This window comes from Nycticebus coucang, chromosome 1 (assembly GCF_027406575.1).
Source record: "Nycticebus coucang isolate mNycCou1 chromosome 1, mNycCou1.pri, whole genome shotgun sequence".
Classification (NCBI taxonomy): Eukaryota; Metazoa; Chordata; class Mammalia; order Primates; family Lorisidae; genus Nycticebus; species Nycticebus coucang.
The window spans coordinates 128,975,097-128,996,147 of record NC_069780.1 but is presented as its reverse complement, the minus strand read 5'-3'; the positions used below and the strand labels follow the sequence as shown (position 1 = coordinate 128,996,147).

Genomic DNA, 21,051 nt, shown 5'->3' with positions numbered 1-21,051 from the left:
GATGTTTGGAGAACACTTAGAGATCTAAAAATAGATCTGCCATTCAATCCTATAATTCCTCTACTAGGCATATACCCAGAAGACCAAAAATCACATCATAACAAAGATATTTGTACCAGAATGTTTATTGCAGCCCAATTCATAATTACTAAGTCATGGAAAAAGCCCAAGTGCCCATTGATCCACAAATGGATTAATAAATTGTGGTATATGTACACCATGGAATATTATGCAGCCTTAAAGAAAGATGGAGACTTTACCTCTTTCATGTTTACATGGATGGAGCTGGAACATATTCTTCTTAGTAAAGTATCTCAAGAATGGAAGAAAAAGTATCCAATGTACTCAGCCCTACTATGAAACTAATTTATGGCTTTCACATGAAAGCTATAACTCAGTTATAACCTAAGAATAGGGGGAAGGAGGAAAGGGAGGGGTGGGAGGGGAAAGGTGGGTGGAGGGAGGATGATTGGTAGGATTATACCTGAGGTGCATCTTACAAGGGTACATGTAAAACTTAGTAAATGTAGAATGTAAATGTCTTAACACAATAACTAAGAAAATGCCAGGAAGGCTATGTCAACCAGTGTGATAAAAATGTGTCAAACGGTCTATAAAACCAGTGTATGGTGCCCCATGATCACATTAATGTACACAGCTATGATTTAATAAAAAAAAAAAAAGATAATTACACCTGCCTCAGGGGAAAGGATCCCTTCCTCCCACTCTCCATCCTTTTCTCTTGCTTTTTTTTTATTTTCTTGAGATAGGGTCTTATTCCATTGCCTGGGCTGGAGTGCAGTGGCATCATCATAACCCACTGCAACCTCAAACTTCTAGGCTCAAACGATCCTCCTGCTTCAGCCTCCTGAATAGCTGGAACTATAGGAAAGTGCTACCATGCCCAGCTAATTTTTCTATTTTTTGTAGAGACAGGGTCTCGGGATATTACCCAGGCTGGTAACATTTGTTACTCCTGGCCTCAAGGAATTCTCCTGCCTGGGCCTCCCCAAATCCTGAGGGTACAGGCGTGAGCCACTTCGCCTGGCCTCCTCTTGCCTTTTCCAAGTCATTATTGAGCACTTATTGAGGTCCTGGTCATGGCTACCTTTTGTGTAAAGGGAGAGGAGCGAGAATCTTTATTTTTTTATGTGTATTGATATAAAGATTTTGGTGGTATTTATAGGAAGCTAACCTTAGAGGCTGTTAGGGGATGGGTGAGAACTGGGCAATTTCCAAGGCAGAGGAGGGAGAGAGACTTCACTATATAAATTTTGATCCCTTTGAATTCTCAACCCAGAATAAATTTTCTGAGACAAAAAGTAAAAATAAAATCGTGCCCAAGCAGTAGTACTCCCAGTCCTACAAAGCGGAGCTGACATCACTGAACAATTGTCTTGGTTCTCTCTCTGCAGCACCCTCTGCCCCCGTGATCCGCACTGAGGACTGTACGGTGTGTTGGAACACAGCCACTATCCGATGGCGGTCTGCCAACCCAGACGCCACGGAGACTTACACCCTGGAGTACTGCAGACAACACTCTCCAGAGGGCGAGGGTCTCAGGTGAGGATCCCTCTCCACAGAGAAACCACCCAAAGCTCCAGGAACCGAGCTCTGGGCCTAAACTAACCTCCGAGGTGGTGTGTTCACCAAGAGAGAAAAGCATCCCCAAATCCTGCTGAGTTAATTAAGCTGTTGACTTGATTTGCGGCTTCATCACTATTCATCAATGAACTCCACGTTTGTAATAAAACACATACTCCAATGCAGAATAAGGCCTCTCTTGTAAGAAAAATGTATGCAAATCTTAATGATAGAACATTCTTTGAGGTATATTTAACTTCAGTCATTAGACAGGATTTATGCGTATTTTATGCACTTTTTACTAGCTATAGCAGAAGAGGCACCACCTAACTCAGAAACTAATAGTGAGCTTGTGTATAATGTAAATCTGAATGTCTCCATGATATATTGGTAATGTAAAGGAGCTAATCACATATATACTATCACAGAGACATAACTGCCCCTCCAAAACCATGAAGAATCTAAAGAGATTCTTCTAGGGAAAAAGAAATGTGAATCTCTCTCACTAAAATGATGCTGCTGATGTTTATCAATAAAGGGCTATGCATCTTCAAGGCATTTGACAAAAGTTAACTCCTCTACGGAGGAGGTATTTTCTTAACCTTCCATCTCCTGGCTATAGAGCAACCTCGTGGACCATGACACATAGTTGGATCATTATTCTCATTTGTATCTTGACAGAGACATTTTTTGGTTTTTCTTTTTAAATGAGTTTACTGAGATGAACTATTTTGGTAGGACATGGAACTTAGGAAAAATGGCATGAAATTAGACTGCTTTTGAATAAAGTGTATTATTTAAGCTCTTGATTATGTTCATGATCAACAACTATTTAGTTATGATGCGAGGTTTCGTATGAGTGAGAAATAATTATAGTTTCTTTCGACTTGAAGACAGGCTTCACAAAATCATGATCAAAGGATGAATTAATGTTTGACGGGCTGTTTGGGTGGGATGTAGGCATTTCAGCTGAAGTGTGAACATAGTAATTGTACAAGAAACAGCATCTCTATTAACATGCCAGTTGAGGGAAGGCAGACTTCGGGAATTAACAGGTAGCTGAGGTGAACGCCAGCCAGGACAGGGAGAGAAGAACTGACTTGCATTCAGCATTTACTGTGTGCCAGTCCCTGTCCCAAGTGCTTTAAGTATATTGCCTCATTTTATACTCACAAGAACTCTAAGGGAAAACAGACACTTTGAGAGGCTACTCAGCAGTAACAATCGTGATTCAAACCTCAGTTTGTCAGGCTTCACAGTCCAAGCTGCTAGCTTCCATTTGGTGTCACTTAGGGAAGTCCTGGACCTTACCTATGAAAACCCTTGGTGATGAGAACACTGTCAGGAGTACCCAACTCTCAGGGCAACCTCCTCCTTCCCCCTTCTCTACCATCGGTAAGGAAAACCCAGTTCTTTTTGAGGCAGGACCAGACTGCTAAGGAAGGCTCAAAAATGACTCACTTCTGTTATGGCATCAGTCCCCAGCTGGCATTTGCCTAAATCATGTCAGCACAGTTGGATATTTAAATCAGCAGAAATCTGGAAACCTAGTAGCCATCCAACTGAGGAAACCGTAATGTCATCTTGTAAATGTGGTTATAGGGAGAAGGGGAAGGAGGGAACGGGAGCCACTGAGGGCCTCCAGCAGGCCGGACGCTGTGCTTATTCTCAGTTAACCTTCTCAGCAATCCTGTGAGGTAGGTAGTGACCTCCCTTAAATCAGACTTAAATCTGGTCAACGTATTCCAAGGTAAAGTGAGCATTTGGGGTCAGGCTTCAAACCCAGTCTATCTTATTCTTTCTATTACCATTAAAACTGCTGTCACTAACAGACTGAGTTAGCATACCTCAACATCCTGAGAAGTGGGGCTTACTGTTATCTTTAGTTTCCTTTGTCTCATGGAAAGCATAGATACTAAGAGGGAACACACTATGGAAAGTTGTATGGAGATACGTCAAAGAACTTGAAGTAGGATTGCTGGATTTATACCCAAAGGGAAAAAAGACATTTTATAAAAAGGACACCTGCACTTGAATGTTTATAGCAGCACAATTCACAATTACAAAGATGTGAACACAACCCAAGTGCCCAGCAGTACATGGATGGCTTGATAAAGTGTGACATATGCATGCCACGGAGCACTACTCAGCCATAAAAAATGGTGATCTAGTGTTGTTTGTGACAACCCAGAAGGAACTGGAAGCCATTCTTCTAAGTGACACATCACAAGAATGGAGAAACAATGACCAAATTGGAGCCAATCAATCAATACTTAAGCGCACACATGAAAGTAAATCTCAATGAAAATCAATCTGGGGAGAGAGAGGAAGAAGGGGCGGGTAAATTCACACCTATTAAATACAGGCACAGTATCTGGGGGAAGGGCACACTTATAACTTTAATTCAGTTTGTGCAAAAATAAAGCATGTGTGTACAAAACAAACAAAACATGTGTACCCTTTAATATTCTGTAATTAAAGAAAAAAGAGAGAGACTACACTACTATTCAAACCATCTTTAAGGTTTGTCCTTTCTCTGATTGTTCTCAGGCCCTCAAAACTAAAACAAAGAAGGGTTCATTTGATATTGACAATGCAGTCCAAACAAATCCTTCTATCAAGGCCAGAGAAACCAACGATGACGATGGCTTACACCTGTAATCCTAGCACTCTGGGAGGCTGAGGAGGGTGGATTGCTTGAGCTCAGGAATTGGAGACCAGCCTGAGCAAGAACAAAACCCCATCTCTACTTAAAATAGAAAAATTAGCCAGGCATTGTGGCAGCTCCTGTAGTGCCAGCTACTTGGGAGGGCTTGAACCCAGGAGTTTGAGGTTGCTGTGAACTAGGCTAATGCCATGTTACTCTAGTCAGGGGTACTAGAGTGACACCCTGTCTCAAAAAAAAAAAAGCAAGACCAAAATGGAGTTTATTAAAACTTAAAGCTTGTCATTAGTTTATTGTATTTGAGACTTAGCCGGGGGATTGATTTTTATTTTTCTTGTTGCAGGACAGCATATTAGGGGCTGGATAAGCAGAAGTAGTTAAAGAACAATATGAAGGGTTCTTTGTTATTGACTGGATATACATAATCCAGCAAGTTTACAAGGGAAGGGAAATCCCTCATTCAGAGTGCTGTTGATAGTTTGAAGCTGTATTGGAGATAGAGCTGTTTTCCAATTAGGTGTTGAGAGACCCCTCAGTGCTGGATGTGAAAAGGTATGTCGATCTACAGCCCAGGGCTGACTTTCCAGCCTCCAAATCCCTGCTGAGTCTGAGAATAGGTAATTTTTTGTTTGTTTGGTTGGTTGGTTGGTTTTTTTTTTTTTGAGACAGAGCCTCAAGCTGTCGCCCTGGGTAGAGTGCCGTGGCATCACAGCTCACAGAAACCTCCAACTCCTGGGTTCAGGAGATTCTCCTGCCTCCATCTCCCAAGTAGCTGGGACCAGAGGCGCCTGCCACAACGTCTGGCTATTTTTTGGTCACAACTGTCATTGTTGTTTGGCAGGCCTTGGCTGGATTCGAACCCACCAGCTCAGGTGTATATGGCTGGTGCCTTAGCCTCTTGAGCCACAGGCGCCAAACTGAATTTTTTGAAGCAAGCAATATTTTCTTGGCCATAAATTGCTACCCTATTCACTCACTAAGTCTGTTGCTGACACACCACACCAGAGCCATGCCTCATCAGAATGAGCCTCCACGTCTTACCCCAGGCTGGCGTCAATAGACTGTGATGTAAGTCCATCCCTAATCTCAGGGCCCCAGGACTGCAAAACTCATTTGTATCTCTTTGGTTCTCCAATTTGACAGTTAAGGAGGGGAAGAAAACTCTGCTCTTTGACAGTGGCCATGTGTCATAGGTCTTTTGACCATCTGGTTCTGACAACCAACTTTAAAACATTCCTTACAGGGTCTGGTGTTTCAAACTCTATATAAGGTTAATTATTTAACTACAATCTATTAATATATAGCTTGATTTCGAAGATGTCAGCTGTGGAGAACCAGTCTGACAGTAGACTCAAAACTCGTTCACTTCTGGCCAACAAATGCAAACACTCCCATCTTTTTTCCATTGTATTAGAACCTCATTCTTCACTTTGGTTTTCTGCACAGCAATGGATAAAGTTACTTTGTGTCTTGGAAAGAACCAAGAGCTGTCTGGTCTCACTCCGTTGCTGGCTTCATGAAGGGATCACTGTACCTCAGTGTCTGGTACAGCCCCTGGTGTACCGTAGCTATTCAAGACATGTGTTACCTGAATGGGTAAATATCAACTAACAACAGGCACACAGCACGGACCAATAAGACAAATAGATCAGCTTTGAGGTGAATTCTTATTCAAAATGAGAAAACATAAATTGTGTCATCAAAGTAAAGAAGAATGGGTGAGTGAATTAATTTTAGTGGTTGGATACTTTTTTTTTTTTTTTTTTTTGTAGAGACAGAGTCTCACTTTATGGCCCTTGGTAGAGTGCCGTGGCATCACACAGCTCACAGCAACCTCCAGCTCCTGGGCTTAAGCGATTCTCTTGCCTCAGCCTCCCGAGTAGCTGGGACTACAGGTGCCCGCCACAGCACCAGGCTATTTTTTTGTTGCAGTTTGGCCGGGGCTGGGTTTGAACCTGCCACCCTCGCATATGGGGCCGGCGCCCTGCTCACTGAGCCACAGGCACTGCCCAGTGGTTGGATACTTAACGAGGAGATAGGACTAGTCAGATCTATGGGCTAGAAACCTTTCCGTGGATCAATTATAGGGAAGACCATTTATAATCTTGTTTATCCACTGGTTGTATAACCCTTACCTAGGTTCTGGGTTCCATGGAAAAACCCTATAGTACTAAACCAGTTCTAAAAATCGATCCAAAGGGGAGCAAGGGGGATCAAAGGTTACTTCTGTGTGCTAGCTCAGTTTGACTGACCCTTGACCATAAACTTGGGAGGATGGGGAACTTATTTGTGTAGATTCTCCTCACATGTCTGTTTGATGAATGAGTGGATGAATGCGTGGGATTAGCTAATGTTTTGTCCTTGTCCACTTCAAGTCATCTAATTGACTAGAATCTGTAGCAAAAGAGAGAAGGAACAAACTCTAAATGAGTTCACATCTCTTTCCTGCACCCAAACCCTGAAAAAGCAGGCAGGCAGCCTTAAAAGCTCTGGTCTGTTATAGGAAGAGAAGTTGAAATGAAAAAAAAAAAAAAGGAGCAAAGGATAAATAAAACACACACACACAAACACACACACACACACAGAGGGTGCATTGATTGGCTTCTGGATTGGGGAGCCTACGTTCACTCTCCCAGTATCGTGGCCACTAGATATTCCAATTTAAGACCAAAGGTGCTGGTTGAACCCTTATGATGGGTGTTTGAATGAGCCTACTTTGCCCTCCAGTTTCATGACACGGTGTCTGAAATAGCTGAGCGATTGCCTTCATTCCAGAATCCTCACAGAAAACGTATTTGCATATTTTTGCGTGTGGGCACTGAGGCTGAGTCCCAGGATTGGGGTGGGCGGGAGTGACAATCCCGGCTTGTGTGTGGGGGTTGAGGGAGCTCCTACTCACCCTTTTCCTGTTTTTCTTTGAATGCTCTCCTCAGGTTGGGTGGGCTTAAAACACTTTTAAAACTTTTTCACCGCTCTGCTGTTTCCTCAGCTGTTCTGTCTCTCCTGTGTGGAGAGAAGTCAGCAGAAGTGTGGGTGGAGGAGGGAAAACTGAGAGAAATATAGTACAGGGATTAGCTGTGTGGGCTGTGCAGAGAGAAGCCATGTATTGAATGACAAATCTGTGAGACTCAATACGCCACAAAGAAGTTGGGAATGAGCTTCCTGCTCCCTGGCCCCACTGTGGGTAGGTAGGGAGACCCGCCCTTGGGCTACCCTCTAGGATGCACATTGGGGGGAGGGTGGGCTCTAGGTGTGGCCTGGGCTGTCAGTTTATGTTTCTCCTCCTTCCAGCGTTAGGGGCCACACCTGGTGGAGCAGGAACAGAATTGCCCAGCATAGGTGGGCGTTCCAGTTGGGGACACCCCCAGCTCTGTCCAAATAATAAGGACAAATAAAGGTGAGTTTCCTAATGAACTTAGTGCCCAAGTAGGAGTGAGGAATCCCAGCTCCCAGCATTTCTTTTCTTTTTCGTTTTTATAATTTTGTTACTAAGTTTTCAGATAGATAGGACCTGACTGACATGTCAACAGCAAGTCACTGGACTTTGTCTGCAATCTGTGGGTAAAGCAGGCAGTTATTCCTGCTCCGCGCTTGGTGCTTAGGGTGACAGGAGGGCCAGTGACATGATTAGGCCCAAATCTGGTGAGTAAGTAAGAGCTAGTTGCCAACTGTGATGTGGTATTGTTCTGCTGATCCGGTTGCAATGTCTCTCTCCAGGGAGCCTTTGGGAGAGTGAGTGATGGGAAGAGCATTTTTAAATCCCCAGCACTTTTGGCATCCAGCTTTTTATAAACAAAATCTTAACTCTCAAATGACCCTAATTTGATTTGATCATTTAAAAATTCCCATATACTTCCTGGTTTTACAGTAAAACCTCAGCCAGTTGAAACCCAACCTATTCCTTTACTTCTAACTTATGTTCTGTCAAGTTGTCAAGTTCCAAGAAAAACATTCAAGTTGTTCATAAAAAAAGACCCTGATACAAAGGAACCAATAAAATAACCCTGTATGAACAAGAGCCCAATAATGCAGGGCTGAGGAGACTGTATCAGGAAGCACAGGTGAAACACTGTCCCTCAATGGAACGTGAAATTTAAATCTGAACTTCCTGGCAGCTAAAGTGAAAATAGAAGAGAGGGGGAGAGAGCAAGAGGAAGAAAGAGATTACATAACTCATCTCCTTTTTAAAAGGAAGCACAACATTTCACTAAGAGAAACCATTATACTTCTTGACTTTCAGGTCAATGATGAATTTTTCATGGAGGTCTTTATATAAGGGCTATTGAACAAGATAATAGCGATTGTCTTGAAGAGCAGTTTTACAAAAGATGCAAAAACATTCCCAATGCAACCATTTTTTAAAAAAGATCTGAAAGCATAATATTGAATCACCTTTTCGTAACGGGCAGTTCTGTGGGGAGCTCAAGTCCTCATTCACATATGTGGCCATGCTGTGGTAAATGAGGGCGTAGAGAATCCAGTGGGATTCTCTGCCTGAAATATAAATTGTATCATTCAGGCTTTGGGGGATAAGTAGAGAGAGAAAACAAAAATCCAGGAGCTTTCTGCTGGAACCTTTGGCTTCGGTTGATTTTGTGACAGCTTCTAAATACAGAAAAGCCTAAGGGCCGTGGTCGTCAGCATTCAGCCCGTGTTATTTTTCTGCACTTACTGTGAACTAAGAGTGAGTGATATTTAGTTAACATTGAGTCTCATAAGACCCTCATTTAATCAAAAGAAAAATAATCCCATTTGAAAATTTTTATTTACCAGGTATTTTATGTTTTTTAGACAGCGTCTCACTATATTGCCCTCGGTAGAGTGCCCTGGCATTACAGCTCCCAGAAACCTTGAACTTTTGGGCTTAAGCGATTCTCTTGCCTCAGCCTCTGGAGTAGCTGGGACTACAGGTGCCCGCCGCAATGCCCGCTATTTTTTTTAATTAATATTCAATCATAGCTGTGTACATCAATGTGATCATGGGACACCATACATTGCTTTTATAAACAGTTTGACACATTTTCATCACACTGGTTAACATAGCCTTCCTGGCATTTTCTTAGTTATTGTATTAAGACAATTATATTCTACATTTACTAAGTTTCACATGTACCCTTGTAAGATGCACGGCAGGTGTAATCCCACCAATCACCCTCCCTCTGCCCATCCTCCTCCCTCCCTCCTTCCCTCTTCCCCTTCCCCCTATTCTTAGGTTATAACTGGGTTACGGCTTTCATGTGAAAGCCATAAATTAGTTTCATAGTAGGGCTGAGTACATTGGATACCTTTTCTTCCATTCTTGAGATACTTTACTAAGAAGAATATGCTCCAGCTCCATCCATGTAAACATGAGAGAGGTAAAGTCTCCATCTTTCTTTAAGGCTGCATAATATTCCATGGTGTACATATACCACAATTGATTAATCCATTCGTGGGTCAGTGGGCACTTGGGCTTTTTCCATGACTTAGCAATTGTGAATTGGGCTGCAATAAACATTCTGGTACAAATATCTTTATTATAATGTGATTTTTGGTCTTCTGGGTATATGCCTAGTAGAGGAATTAGAGGATTGAATGGCAGATCTATTTTTAGATCTCTAAGTGTTCTCCAAACATCTTTCCAAAAGGAATGTATTAATTTGCATTCCCACCAGCAGTGTAGAAGTGTTCCCTTTTCTCCACATCCATGCCAACATCTTTGGTCTTGGGATTTTGTGATATGGGCTGATCTTACTGGCGTTAGATGGTATCTCAAGGTAGTTTTGATTTGCATTTCTCTGATGATTAAAGATGATGAGCATTTTTTCGTATGTCTATAGGCCGTGCACCTGTCTTCTTCAGAGAAGTTTCTCTGCAAGTCCCTTGCTATTTTTTTTGTAGTTGCCATTGCTATTTAGCAGGCCCAGGCCAGGTTCGAACCCACCAGCCCTGGTGTACGTGGCCAGTGCCCTAACCACTGAGCTATGAGTGCCGAGCCTTACCAAGTTTTTTAAAAAGAAAATCAGTATGTAAAGAATTTTCTTCTTGGCTCAGTGCCTGTAGCTCAATGAGTAGAGTGCCGGCCACATACACCGAGGCTGGTAGGTTCAAGCCCTGCCCAGGCCAGCTAAACAACAATGACAACTGCAACCAAACAATAGCCAGGCATTGTGGCAGGTGCCTGTAGTCCCAGCTACTCTGGAAGGTGAGGCAAGAGAATCGCTGAAACCCAAGAGTTTGAGGTTGCTATGACTGTGACACCACGGCATTCTACCAAGGGTGACATAGTGAGACTGTCTCAAAATAAATAAATAAATAAGAATTTTCTTCTTAATCCTGATTTAACCAAAATGTTTCATCTTAAACAAAAAGTTGCATATTTACGGTTAGTTATGGTTTTATAAGTGGCTTCAAAGAGCTATGGCTATTTAGTTTCCTGGTGTTTAATGTCACTTGTATTCTCATGTAGTTTTCTTTTTTCCTGTTTTTTCTTCTCACCCCATATTATCTTAAGATTGTGTTTCCCAATCCTAAATGATTATAAAAATCAAATGCAATCTTGTTAAACATTTAGATTCAAAGGCCCCTCTTAAGAGATTTCACCTCAGAAGGCCTAGGCAGGTTTGGGAAACACCATTTTACTAGCTGGTCCTGCAGGGCCCGGCTGCATGCTCTGTTCACATTAAATGGTGTTGACTGATGGCTGAATGTTGGTGCTGCCAACGTGATGGCAGTAAGAGTCAACTGTGTTTTAAAGAACAATTTCTACTTAACCATCTGTTGTATGCTACAGTGATAGCACCATCGTTAGCTTGCTCGCCAGAGTCAGGGCACTGGACACCTCCAGGTGGTTTGTCCCCAGCTGTCCCTCCCCTGGGGAGGAAGCCTGGTTAGATCCAGGTGTCAGATGGGGTGACACAGAGAACAGCCAGTCCCCGTCACTGCCAGCCCCTCAAGTTACCTTAAGCACATGCACACTCTTTCTTTCCAACCCACACAAGTTGCTAAATTATCAAATTCCTGGAAAAGCTACTTTACAGTGTTCAAACTAACATGCCGAACAATTGAACCAACTTCTGAACTCCAGAGCTGGTAATATAGCTCTTAAAAAGAAATTATTTAATGAATTTTGTATTGAAAATATGTACTTATTGTACAAATTCAAAAAATACAAAAGGAGCGGGGTGCAGTGGCTCACGCCTGTAATCTTAACATTCTAGGAGGCCAAGGGGAGTGGATTGAATGAGACCCCCATCTCTACTAAAAATACAAAACTAGCCAGGCGTTGTGGTGTGTGCCTGCAGTCCTAGCTACTTGGGAGGCTGAGGCAGGAGGATTGCTGAAGCATAAAATTTGCTGTGAACTGTGATGCCATAGCACTCTACCCAGGGCGACAAAGTGAGACTGTCTCAAAAAAAGAAAAGAAAAAAAAAAAGATAACAAAAGGGCTGACACTAGAAATTAAGTCTTCATAACCATACTTACTCAAATCTCTTCCCCAGAAACAAGTACTGTTACCTGATTCATATTTATCCTTTCATAATTTCTGTGCTTACCCCAAGCATCTGTAGTTTTTCAACAAATGGTAGCCTACTATCCACAGGGGCTGTCCGGAAAGTATCTGTATGCACATATGTTTCTAAAAACCACCTTATTTTCCTTGTGTATCAATATGCCTTGGTGATCATCCCAGATCAATACACATGGACCTACTTCGATTAAAAAAAAAATTTACTGTGTTCTGTTTTGAGAACATAGTCTAGCTTTTTTACCAATTGGGAAGCATTTGAGTGGTTTCTGTTCTTTTTCTATCACAAACAATGCTTCAGTAAGCAAACCCCCTGCACTTATCATTTCATACATGTGCAAACACATTTGTAGATTAAATTCTTAGAAGTAGAATGACTTGTCAAAAGGGGTCTAACATTGTGAATTTTGGTAGATATTACCAAAAAGTCTCCACAGAGGTTGTAGCTGTTTACACCCAGGCTAGTAGGGGCTTAGAGGGCTTGGTTGTTCATACCCTTGGCTATACCTGGTATAAAACTTTAGATCTTCCATAATTTAGTAGGTAGAAAATAGAATCTTATTGTGGTTTATCTGTGTATTTCTGTTATTAGGTTGAACATCTTTTCATGTTTCAGAGTCATGTATAGTGTTTCTTTTTCTATGAACTATTCATTTCCTTTACCATTTTTTTTTTCTGTTGGATTGTGGTGGTTTTTTCTTATTGATTTGTAGAGACTTTTTTTTTTTTAAGGGAAGTTAGCTCTCATGTGTGATCTGAGTTGCAAATCATTTTTTGCTATTTTTTTGCCAGGCATATTTTAAAATAATTTAATTGAATGTATCAGTCTCTTTTGAAAATGGCTTTTAGTTTTGGTGTCCTATTTTTAAATGTACCTTCCCCCCAAAATGTGTGTGTTCCCATGTTTTTTTGTAGTGGCCAATATGGTGATTTCATTTTTAAAAAACTAGATAATTTATCATCTGGAATTTATTTCAGTAGAAAGTGTGAAGTAGGGAATACAACTTTATTTTTTTAGTGTGGCTATCCAGCTGTCCCCATAAGAAAACCCAGCATTTTCCCTTCTGATCTGAAATGCTTCCATCCTTATATACTCAAGAGACTATATGTTTAGCTCTATTACGAACCTTTATAATCTGTTCCTTTGATCACTCTTGGGGAGATGGATATATATTCCCAAGGACCACTCTGTTTTTATTATTATAGATTTATAATTTAGAATCCCTAATAGGTTAGCTGGTTAGATTGCCCCTTCATGATCTTTATTTTTCTGCTGTTTGCTAGTTTGTATTTTATATGATCTTTAGATTCAGCCATCTTCATCAGCCTGCTCCTGATCATTTATTTTCAGAGATCGTATTAAATGTATGGATTAATTTGGGGAGAATTGAAATTTTTTGTGAGATTGCATTTTCCTAACTAGGAACTGATGTGCCTCTTTATTCATTCAAGACTTTTGTATTTTCTCGCAACAGAATCTTCAAAAATGTTCTTTATAGGGCGGCGCCCTTAGCTCAGTGAGTAGGGCGCTGGCCACATACATCGAGGCTGGTGGGTTCGCACCCGGCTCAGGCCTGCTAAAAACAACAACAGCTATAACTAAAAATAGCTAGTTGTGGTGGGTGCCTGTAGTCCCAGCTACTTGGGAGGCTGAGGCAAGAGAATTGTTTAAGCCCAAGAGGCTGAGGTTGCTGTAAGCTGTGATGCCACAGCACTCTACCAAGGGCAGCAGAGTGAGACTCTGTTTCAAAAAAAAAAAAGTTCTTTATATAAATCTTATACTTTTAAAATATTTGTCACTATTCTGAATAAGAACTTTCAGCCAGGCAAGGTGGCTCACATTTGTAATCCCAGGGCTTTGGGAGGCTGAGACAGGGGGATTATTTGAGGCCAGGAGTTGGAGACCAGCCTGAGCAATATAGCCAGACTCTTCTTAAAAAAAATTAGCTGGGGATAGTGGCACAGGTCTGTATTGCCAGCTACTCAGGAGGCTGAGGAGACAAGAGGATCGTTTGAGGTTGCAGTGAGCTGTCATGATGCCACTGCACTCTAGCCTGGGAAACTGAATAAAATCCTGTCTCAAAAACAAAAACAAAAATCAAAGAAAACAAAAAAGTCTATAGCTCAGTGATTAGGGCGCTGGCCACATACACCAAGGCTGGTGGGTTTGAGCCCAGCCCAGGCCTGCTAAACAACAATGACAACTGTAACCAAAAAATAGCCAGGCATTGTGGCGGGTGCCTGTAGTCCCAGCTGCTTGGGAGGCTGAAGCAAGAGAATCACTTAAGCCCAAGAGTTTGAGGTTGCTGTGAGCTGTGACACCACAGCATTCTACCCAGGGCGACATAGTGAGACTCCATCTCAAAAAAAAAAAAAAAAAATTCTCATTTTATCTTCTAACTAGTTGTTATTTATAGATGAAGGCTTTCGATTTTTTTGTATTAGGAACATATTTAACCATCATACTGAATTCTCTGATTATGTAAGAGTAAAGCTGATGTTCTTGGGTTCACTATCTAGATAACAGTCATATTATCTGCAAATGGTAATAATTTTGACTTCTACCTCTCGATTTTTTAACTTCCTGTTTCTCTTTGACTTAATGGGAATGGTTTTAGTATTTCCCCCTTAAATATTATGTTTCTACTAATTTTCATTTTGTAAAGATCCTTTTCAATTCTTACTTAAAATGACTCCTGCCCAATTGTCCGTGGGTAGTTGTGGCAAACTTTCCAGTCACTCCTTGGAAAAACTGAAGACTGAAAGGCACAAGGCAGAAAGGCCTCCCTGGGACTGGGCAGTCACCAGCCTCCCGAGGAGACAGTGAGTGTCTCTCTCTGCTTTACAGCATGGTAGCTTAACAGATGCTCCCTGTCCTACCAAGAGAGGTGAGCAGGTGGAGAGGCCTTTGAAGATGTGCAGGGCACACAGCTCTACGCTGAGTTCCAGCTCCACACATGCTTATGCTCCACCAGCAATCAGCCATTTGCCAGCGTGTCAGCATGTCCAGGGCTGTTTCTTGCCCTCGGTCTCTGGAGGCTAAATAAAGCCATCCCTTTCCATGGCGCTCTGGCACTTGTAACAGCGAAAATTCCAAAGTGAGACCGTCTGAGTCACATTCCCTCTTGTCTTTTAAATTTTACTGTTGGCCCCAGACTTCTAATCACAATCACAATGACATCTGTCAAATCCCTTCTTAGCTAAGCACCAACCACCTACTGTAGTTTCATTTGCTCTCTGACCACTTCCTTCATGGCGGATATTCTGTGAACTTGAATTTTACTGCCAACTATGCAAGGCTCATTATAAGTTATGTGGATTTAATTGCAGTTATGACAGGTTTTTGATTTTGAAATAAAGAAATCATAACCTCCGGAAGGGTGCCACTCTTCAGATCTCAAATTCCAAAATTCTTGAAGTTTTCCTTTGGCTAAAAAGCAGAGACAGCTGACGTGAAGACTTTGGTGACATCTAAGTGGAATCGGAATAAATAGGCATGGAAACGAACCATTTGTTCTGATCTTTTTCATTTTGTTCTTGATGTCAAGCATAAGATGGCATCTTTTAAACAATAAGACACCATCACATTTGGTTTTACTTTTGTTCTCATGCCTGGGGCCCTGGGGCATTGCGCATCTCTGTTAAATCTGCTTGGCCTGTTTCAAGCATTGCAAGCAGGACTGATTTCCTGTTTTGACTTCAGTACCATGTGAACCTTTGTTCTTTAAATGAGTGATAAGCCACGATACGCAGTTGACTATACATATGGAAGTTTCTCCTTGACAGATTCCATAAGTCTTAATACACTTACTTAAAAACAAAGCTTCCTTGGTATTTAACAACTCCATTGTTACAAAATGAAGCCAGCATGTTCTATCTAGTCTCTAGAGCAAAAACTTGCTCACCAATCCTTGTCACTTCCCCCTCAGGCTTCAGGATAACAGGGCTTGGGCATATGATAAATGATCAATAAATATGTATTTAATGAGTAAATAAGTCTGCAATTCAGTTCAGGCTGAGTGTGCTTTTTCTTCTTCTTTTTTTTTTTGAGACAGAGTCTCAACTTTGTCACCCTGGGTAGAGTGCCGTGGTGTCATTGTAGCTCACAACAACCTCAAACTCTTGGATTCAAGTGATCCTTTTGCCTGAGCCTCCTGAGTAGTTGGGACTACAGGCACCTGCCACAACACCCAGCTAATTTTTCTATTCTTAATAGAGATGGTGTCTCACTCTTTTTTTTTTTTCTTTGAGACAGAGTCACAGCTCACAGCAACCTCAAACTCCTGGGCTTAAGCAATTCCCTTGCCTTAGCCTCCCAAGTAGCTGGGACAATAGGCACCCACCACAACTCCCGGCTATTGGGGTCTCATTCTTGTTGAAACCGGTCTCAGGCTCGGGGCCTGTGGCTCCAGCCACATACACCTGAGCTGGCGGGTTCAAATCCAGCCTGGGCCCACCAAACAACAATGATGGCTACAACCGAGAAATAGCCGGGCGTTGTAGCGGGCTCCTGTAGTCCCAGCTACTTGGGAGGTGAAGGCATGAGACTCACTTGAGCCCAGGAGTTGGAGGTTGCTGTGAGCTGTGATGGCACAGCACTCTACCCAGGGCGACAGCTTGAGTCTCTGTCTCAAAAAAAAAAAAAAAAGAAAAAGAAACTGGTCTCAAACTCCAGAGCTCAAGCCATCCTCCGACCTCAGCCTCCCAGAGTGGTAGATTATAGGTGTGAGTCACCGCACCAGACCTGAGTGTGCTTATTGAGACAATAATTTTATTACTAATTATAATTAATGTATATTTATCATATTCATGACAATAATTTTATCATTAATTATAATTAATGTACACTTAAAATATTTTTTCAGTCATCAGTCCAGGTAAGATAAGCAATAATGTTAATATTATTCTAATAATATTCTAGATATTGTAAGATAAGCAATAATGTTAATATGATTCTAATATTCTAGATATTAATCAGGAACTACATTCTCAGTCATAGGGCATGGTTTTTCATTAATTAGCTGGAGCATAATTTGTTGTCAGTGGACATATGGCTCTATTCCATTGATCTACTCTCAGCATATCTAAAGATAGTCCTCTCCTAAGGGTCTGGTTGGGTGATAGGTTCTGAAATAACAACCGGCATAATTTGAGGTGTTCACACTGACCTTTTCCAGATATAGGCACTAAACAGCAGACACACAAATAGATCCAGGCTGCTCCCCTCCCCACTGCTCCCCTCCCCACTTTCTTCTGAGTAACACACCTTGAGTTTTGGACTTTTAGACCTGGGGTGGATACTCTGTACAGATTTTCTGCTTTTAAGAAGTCCTAAGTTAGTTTGTTAGTCAAATGATATTCGTCATTGATACTCTTTCCTTTTTCTTTTTCTCCACGTTATTCTCTAAGGCAGGTATTAAGACATGAAATGAATCAGCAAATGTAGAAATAACATGAAAAAAAATCCACCTGTGGATAAACAGTGACCACTCTTTGATTCTAATGCTTTCGTGTTGTATTCATTAATAGCAAAACAAAAACAAAGAAACAAACAAAACCCAAAACCCAAAACTAACCAAACAAAAGACCCTACTTCTCTGAGAATGAAGGCGATTGCACTATTATTTTCATTGGCCATTATGTACTGCATACTCCTAGAATCAGGACTCTGCTTTATAGCACTGGGGTTCGGAATTCTTTCTTCAGCAAAGAGCCTAACTTATAATTCTCTCCCAGGCCTCTCCTCTCCCAAAGAAGGCATAAGGAAAGAGCAGTTGAATGATTTTTTTTTTTTTAATTTAAAAAAATTTTTTGGTATCCTTGCTGTAGGCCATGATATCAAGCAGATTAAAGAGAATGAAAAAGAAGCACAAAACTATTCCAGCTCATTGGCAAATCCAGAGAGCTCCATCTTCAAATCCAGCAAGTCTATTTGTATTTGACTGGTTGGGCTATTACAGTGTACTTGCCAGGCCCACTGCCAATTAGAAACCATGACCAGCACTTTCTTTTAATTTAAGTAGGTGATTTAGGGGCAGCAACTTGAAGGTTTCCTTCCCCCCTCTCCCTTTGGGCATTTAGAATTCTCTTTGCTTTCCAGTATTAAGTTTGCTTTAGAAGATACTGTCTTCTTTAAAGTTACTCAGTTTTTATTAACTTTGGTAGCTTTGGCATGATTATCATGTACAAAATCATCACCATAAGTTTTCCACACTTGGGATCTGTTAATAAGATAATTAGGGAACTTTGTATTAAAGATTGATTTAGCATCGTCTTAACCCCAAAGTGCCCTCTCAGCCAAAAATTGATAAAGACAATAATGTATTCTTGGAGGTTCATTAACCACAAAAATCAGTTTGTTTTGTGAATTAAAAAAAAAAAACCTGGTTCTGTTCCAAATACCACTCTGGGAGGCACAAACCAAATAAAAGTTGACAAGAATAGTAATGATTTGATAAAGTTATCTTAGTAGACAATAGCCATTTTGAGTAATCTGGCTTGATAACTCTCGGAGTCATAAAAAGGGAATAAAATAAGTTATTTATTGTTAATAAAATATATACATTCACTACAGAATTGAAAGATGAGTCATTTAGCAGATGATCTTCTATTTAAAATGATTATTTTCCTTTGTTTTTTTTTTTTTTTTTTTTTTGGCCAGGGCTGGGTTTGAACCCACCACCTCCAGCATACGGGACCAGCACCCTACTCCTTGAGCCACAGGCGCCACCCAATTATTTTCCTTTGTATTTAGGTCTTTCTCTGGAATCAAAGGACTTCAGCTGAAAGTTAACCTGCAACCGAATGATAATTACTTTTTCTACGTGAGAGCCATTAATGCCTTTGGGACAAGTGAACAGAGTGAAGCTGCCCTCGTCTCCACCAGAGGTACTTTCTCCTTTCTACACAGTGAGCTGTTTCCAAGCATTTCGTTTTCTTCTGATGCCCAGAGAAGACCTCTTAAAGGGCAACTTCATGAAGCCCCCAGTGCTGTTGGTGCTGGTCATTAGTTCTCAAGATTGTCAAAGATCAAGAAGTTTCTTTTATTTTTCTGCTTTAAAGGTTCTCAACTTTGGCTACCCATCAGCAACCAGTCAGGATGCTTAAAAGATACTGATGCTCAACTTTGAAAAAGGAGATACTTAAAAAATATTTTTAAAAAGATAATAATGCCCTGGTCCCACTCCTAAAGATCTGGAATTGGGCTTGGACATTGGTGTTTTTGGAAATCTCCCCTAATGACTTTTGTTTGACTCTCAGTATGCTATTTTTGTGTGTATGTTGTGGTGGTAGGGTTGGGGGTATTCCTATCCTATCACACTGTGACCTCTATGAACAAGTTCACAGTCTTGTTCTTCTATTTATTCTTGGTGCTTGGCACATAGGTTGTGCCAGTTTATGGTTGTTGAATGGATGATTGAAAGAGTCACTCAAGGAAGTGATAAAACCGTTCAATGGCATTTTGGAAAAAATACCCGGATGATGCCAACAAAAAATGTTTGACTAGTCTCTATTTTCATGAAAGGAAATGAGGAATGGAAAGGTGTCATTTTATTATCTTATCTTAGACCAGAGACGGCGCAATCTGTGATTTGTTCAACCAGCCAAAACTTGTGCAGGTGCCTCATTTGTGATGCAGTTAGGGATAGTGCGGTGACCGTGAAGAGCAGCTGTGAGGCTGCCTGCTCAGAAATGTTCTCTTCAAAGTCCAGCATCGTGCCCATCCCTCCCATTATTAAATCTTTTCCTTTAGACTACCCCAGTGCATCCCCAAATTTTAGCAAACACACAGGTCTCTTGAGGATATGGTTAAAATACGAATTCTGAGTCAGTAGGTATGGGGTGGGGCCTGAGATCTGCATTTCTAACTAGCTTCCAGGTGATGGAGGGGCTGCTGGTCTAAGGAGCACACTTTGCATAGCAGAGTGAGCACTAGTACAGGACACACCTGGGAGGACATACCGGTAAACCAGCCTCTGGCATCTAGGAATGCCTCATGGTTGGTGAGAGTTTCAGCGGCAGATCCAAAAACACTGAGTGGGGGATTTTGATGCCAGGGAGAGGGAGACTAAGATCTGAAATGTAGGGCTCAGGCTAGGGACAGCCCTGGGTATCATAGCACTGTCATGATCCCATTTTTCTAATTGCAATAGGAACCAGATTTCTCTTGTTGAGAGAAACAGCTCATCCTGCCCTACAGATTTCCACAAATGGGACTGTCATCAGCTTCACAGAGAGGAGACGGCTGACAGAGTAAGTGGGAGAAGAAAGCCCAAGCGGGCTGATGCCCCGCGGGAGAGTCTGAGGGCGTGCTGCCTCCGTGTGGCATCACTGAGCATTGGTTGGACAGACAGGGGGCGTGGTGTCGCCTGTGCGTGTGTGCCCACGCAGTCCAGTTGTGCTTCATTGTTACGGGAAAGTGGCGGTGATGGTTCATCCCTTGGAGCTTTGTCAATATTTTTATTGGAAAGATAAGCACAGATGGTTTTGCTTAAAACATTGGTGGTTTTAAGGTAGTGTCTCTGGTTCAATAAAAGATACGGTTCAGTGATTCTTCCATTACTTTCAATAGCAAACTTGATTTTGTATCATTCCTCTCAAAAAGGAATAGAGGAGATGTTTTATTCAGTCCCTGGTTCTGGCTACAGAATCTTGTCTCCATAGCAGCTTCCACAAAAGGAAGCATCAAAGAAGAGCCTGAAGCTGAGGACAGGGTGCCCTGCAACCTGCCTGCCAACTGTTACGTCCAACTGGCCGAATGGGAGAAAGCATGTGAAGTCCACACTGCTGATGGTGCTGGGGTGCCCTAAGCCAGCCAGTGGCCTCCTACGCTGCTTTCTAGGGGGTCACTACTTGCCTATCTGTGGCCTAGCTTAGATGTCACTGCTCCTGGAGATGGTCAAGCCTTCTCTGGGCCCTGGTACCATTTCGTCTTATTTGTATAAAAGGAGGGAAAACTTGCAGGGCCATTTGTCATCCACTTGATCATGAATAATCCTCTATCTTTGAATTCCCAGCATCCAGCATGGGGCCTGGAACATTGTAGATGCTAAAAATATATAGATGAGTGAATCTGGGGGGAAAAAAGTTAAGAAATAAGTTGAACTTTTTTGTCTTTTGGATTTCTCAAGAAATTAAGAAGTAGATGAGAGGTGGGTTAGAGTTCATAGACTATAACCAATGATCACTGCAATGTATTTTGTAGAATTTTCTTTATTATTAACCTGAAAATTAACTCATAAATATTAGGGAGTCAGGCTTTGCTCCAGAGAATGAGGGCTTGTCAGTAGCCACC

At 41.6% G+C, this 21,051-nt stretch overlaps 1 protein-coding gene across 1 annotated transcript in view; it reads left to right on the top strand.

Moving 5' to 3' along the window:
* CMYA5 (cardiomyopathy associated 5) overlaps nt 1-21,051 on the top strand; it is a 114,478-nt gene that overhangs the window by 80,174 nt on the left and 13,253 nt on the right. The window contains exons 10-12 of the mRNA XM_053587663.1: nt 1,416-1,563; nt 18,511-18,644; nt 19,910-20,009. Of these exons, the coding sequence (XP_053443638.1) occupies nt 1,416-1,563; nt 18,511-18,644; nt 19,910-20,009 (382 nt within the window). The remainder of the gene's footprint in view (nt 1-1,415; nt 1,564-18,510; nt 18,645-19,909; nt 20,010-21,051) is intronic.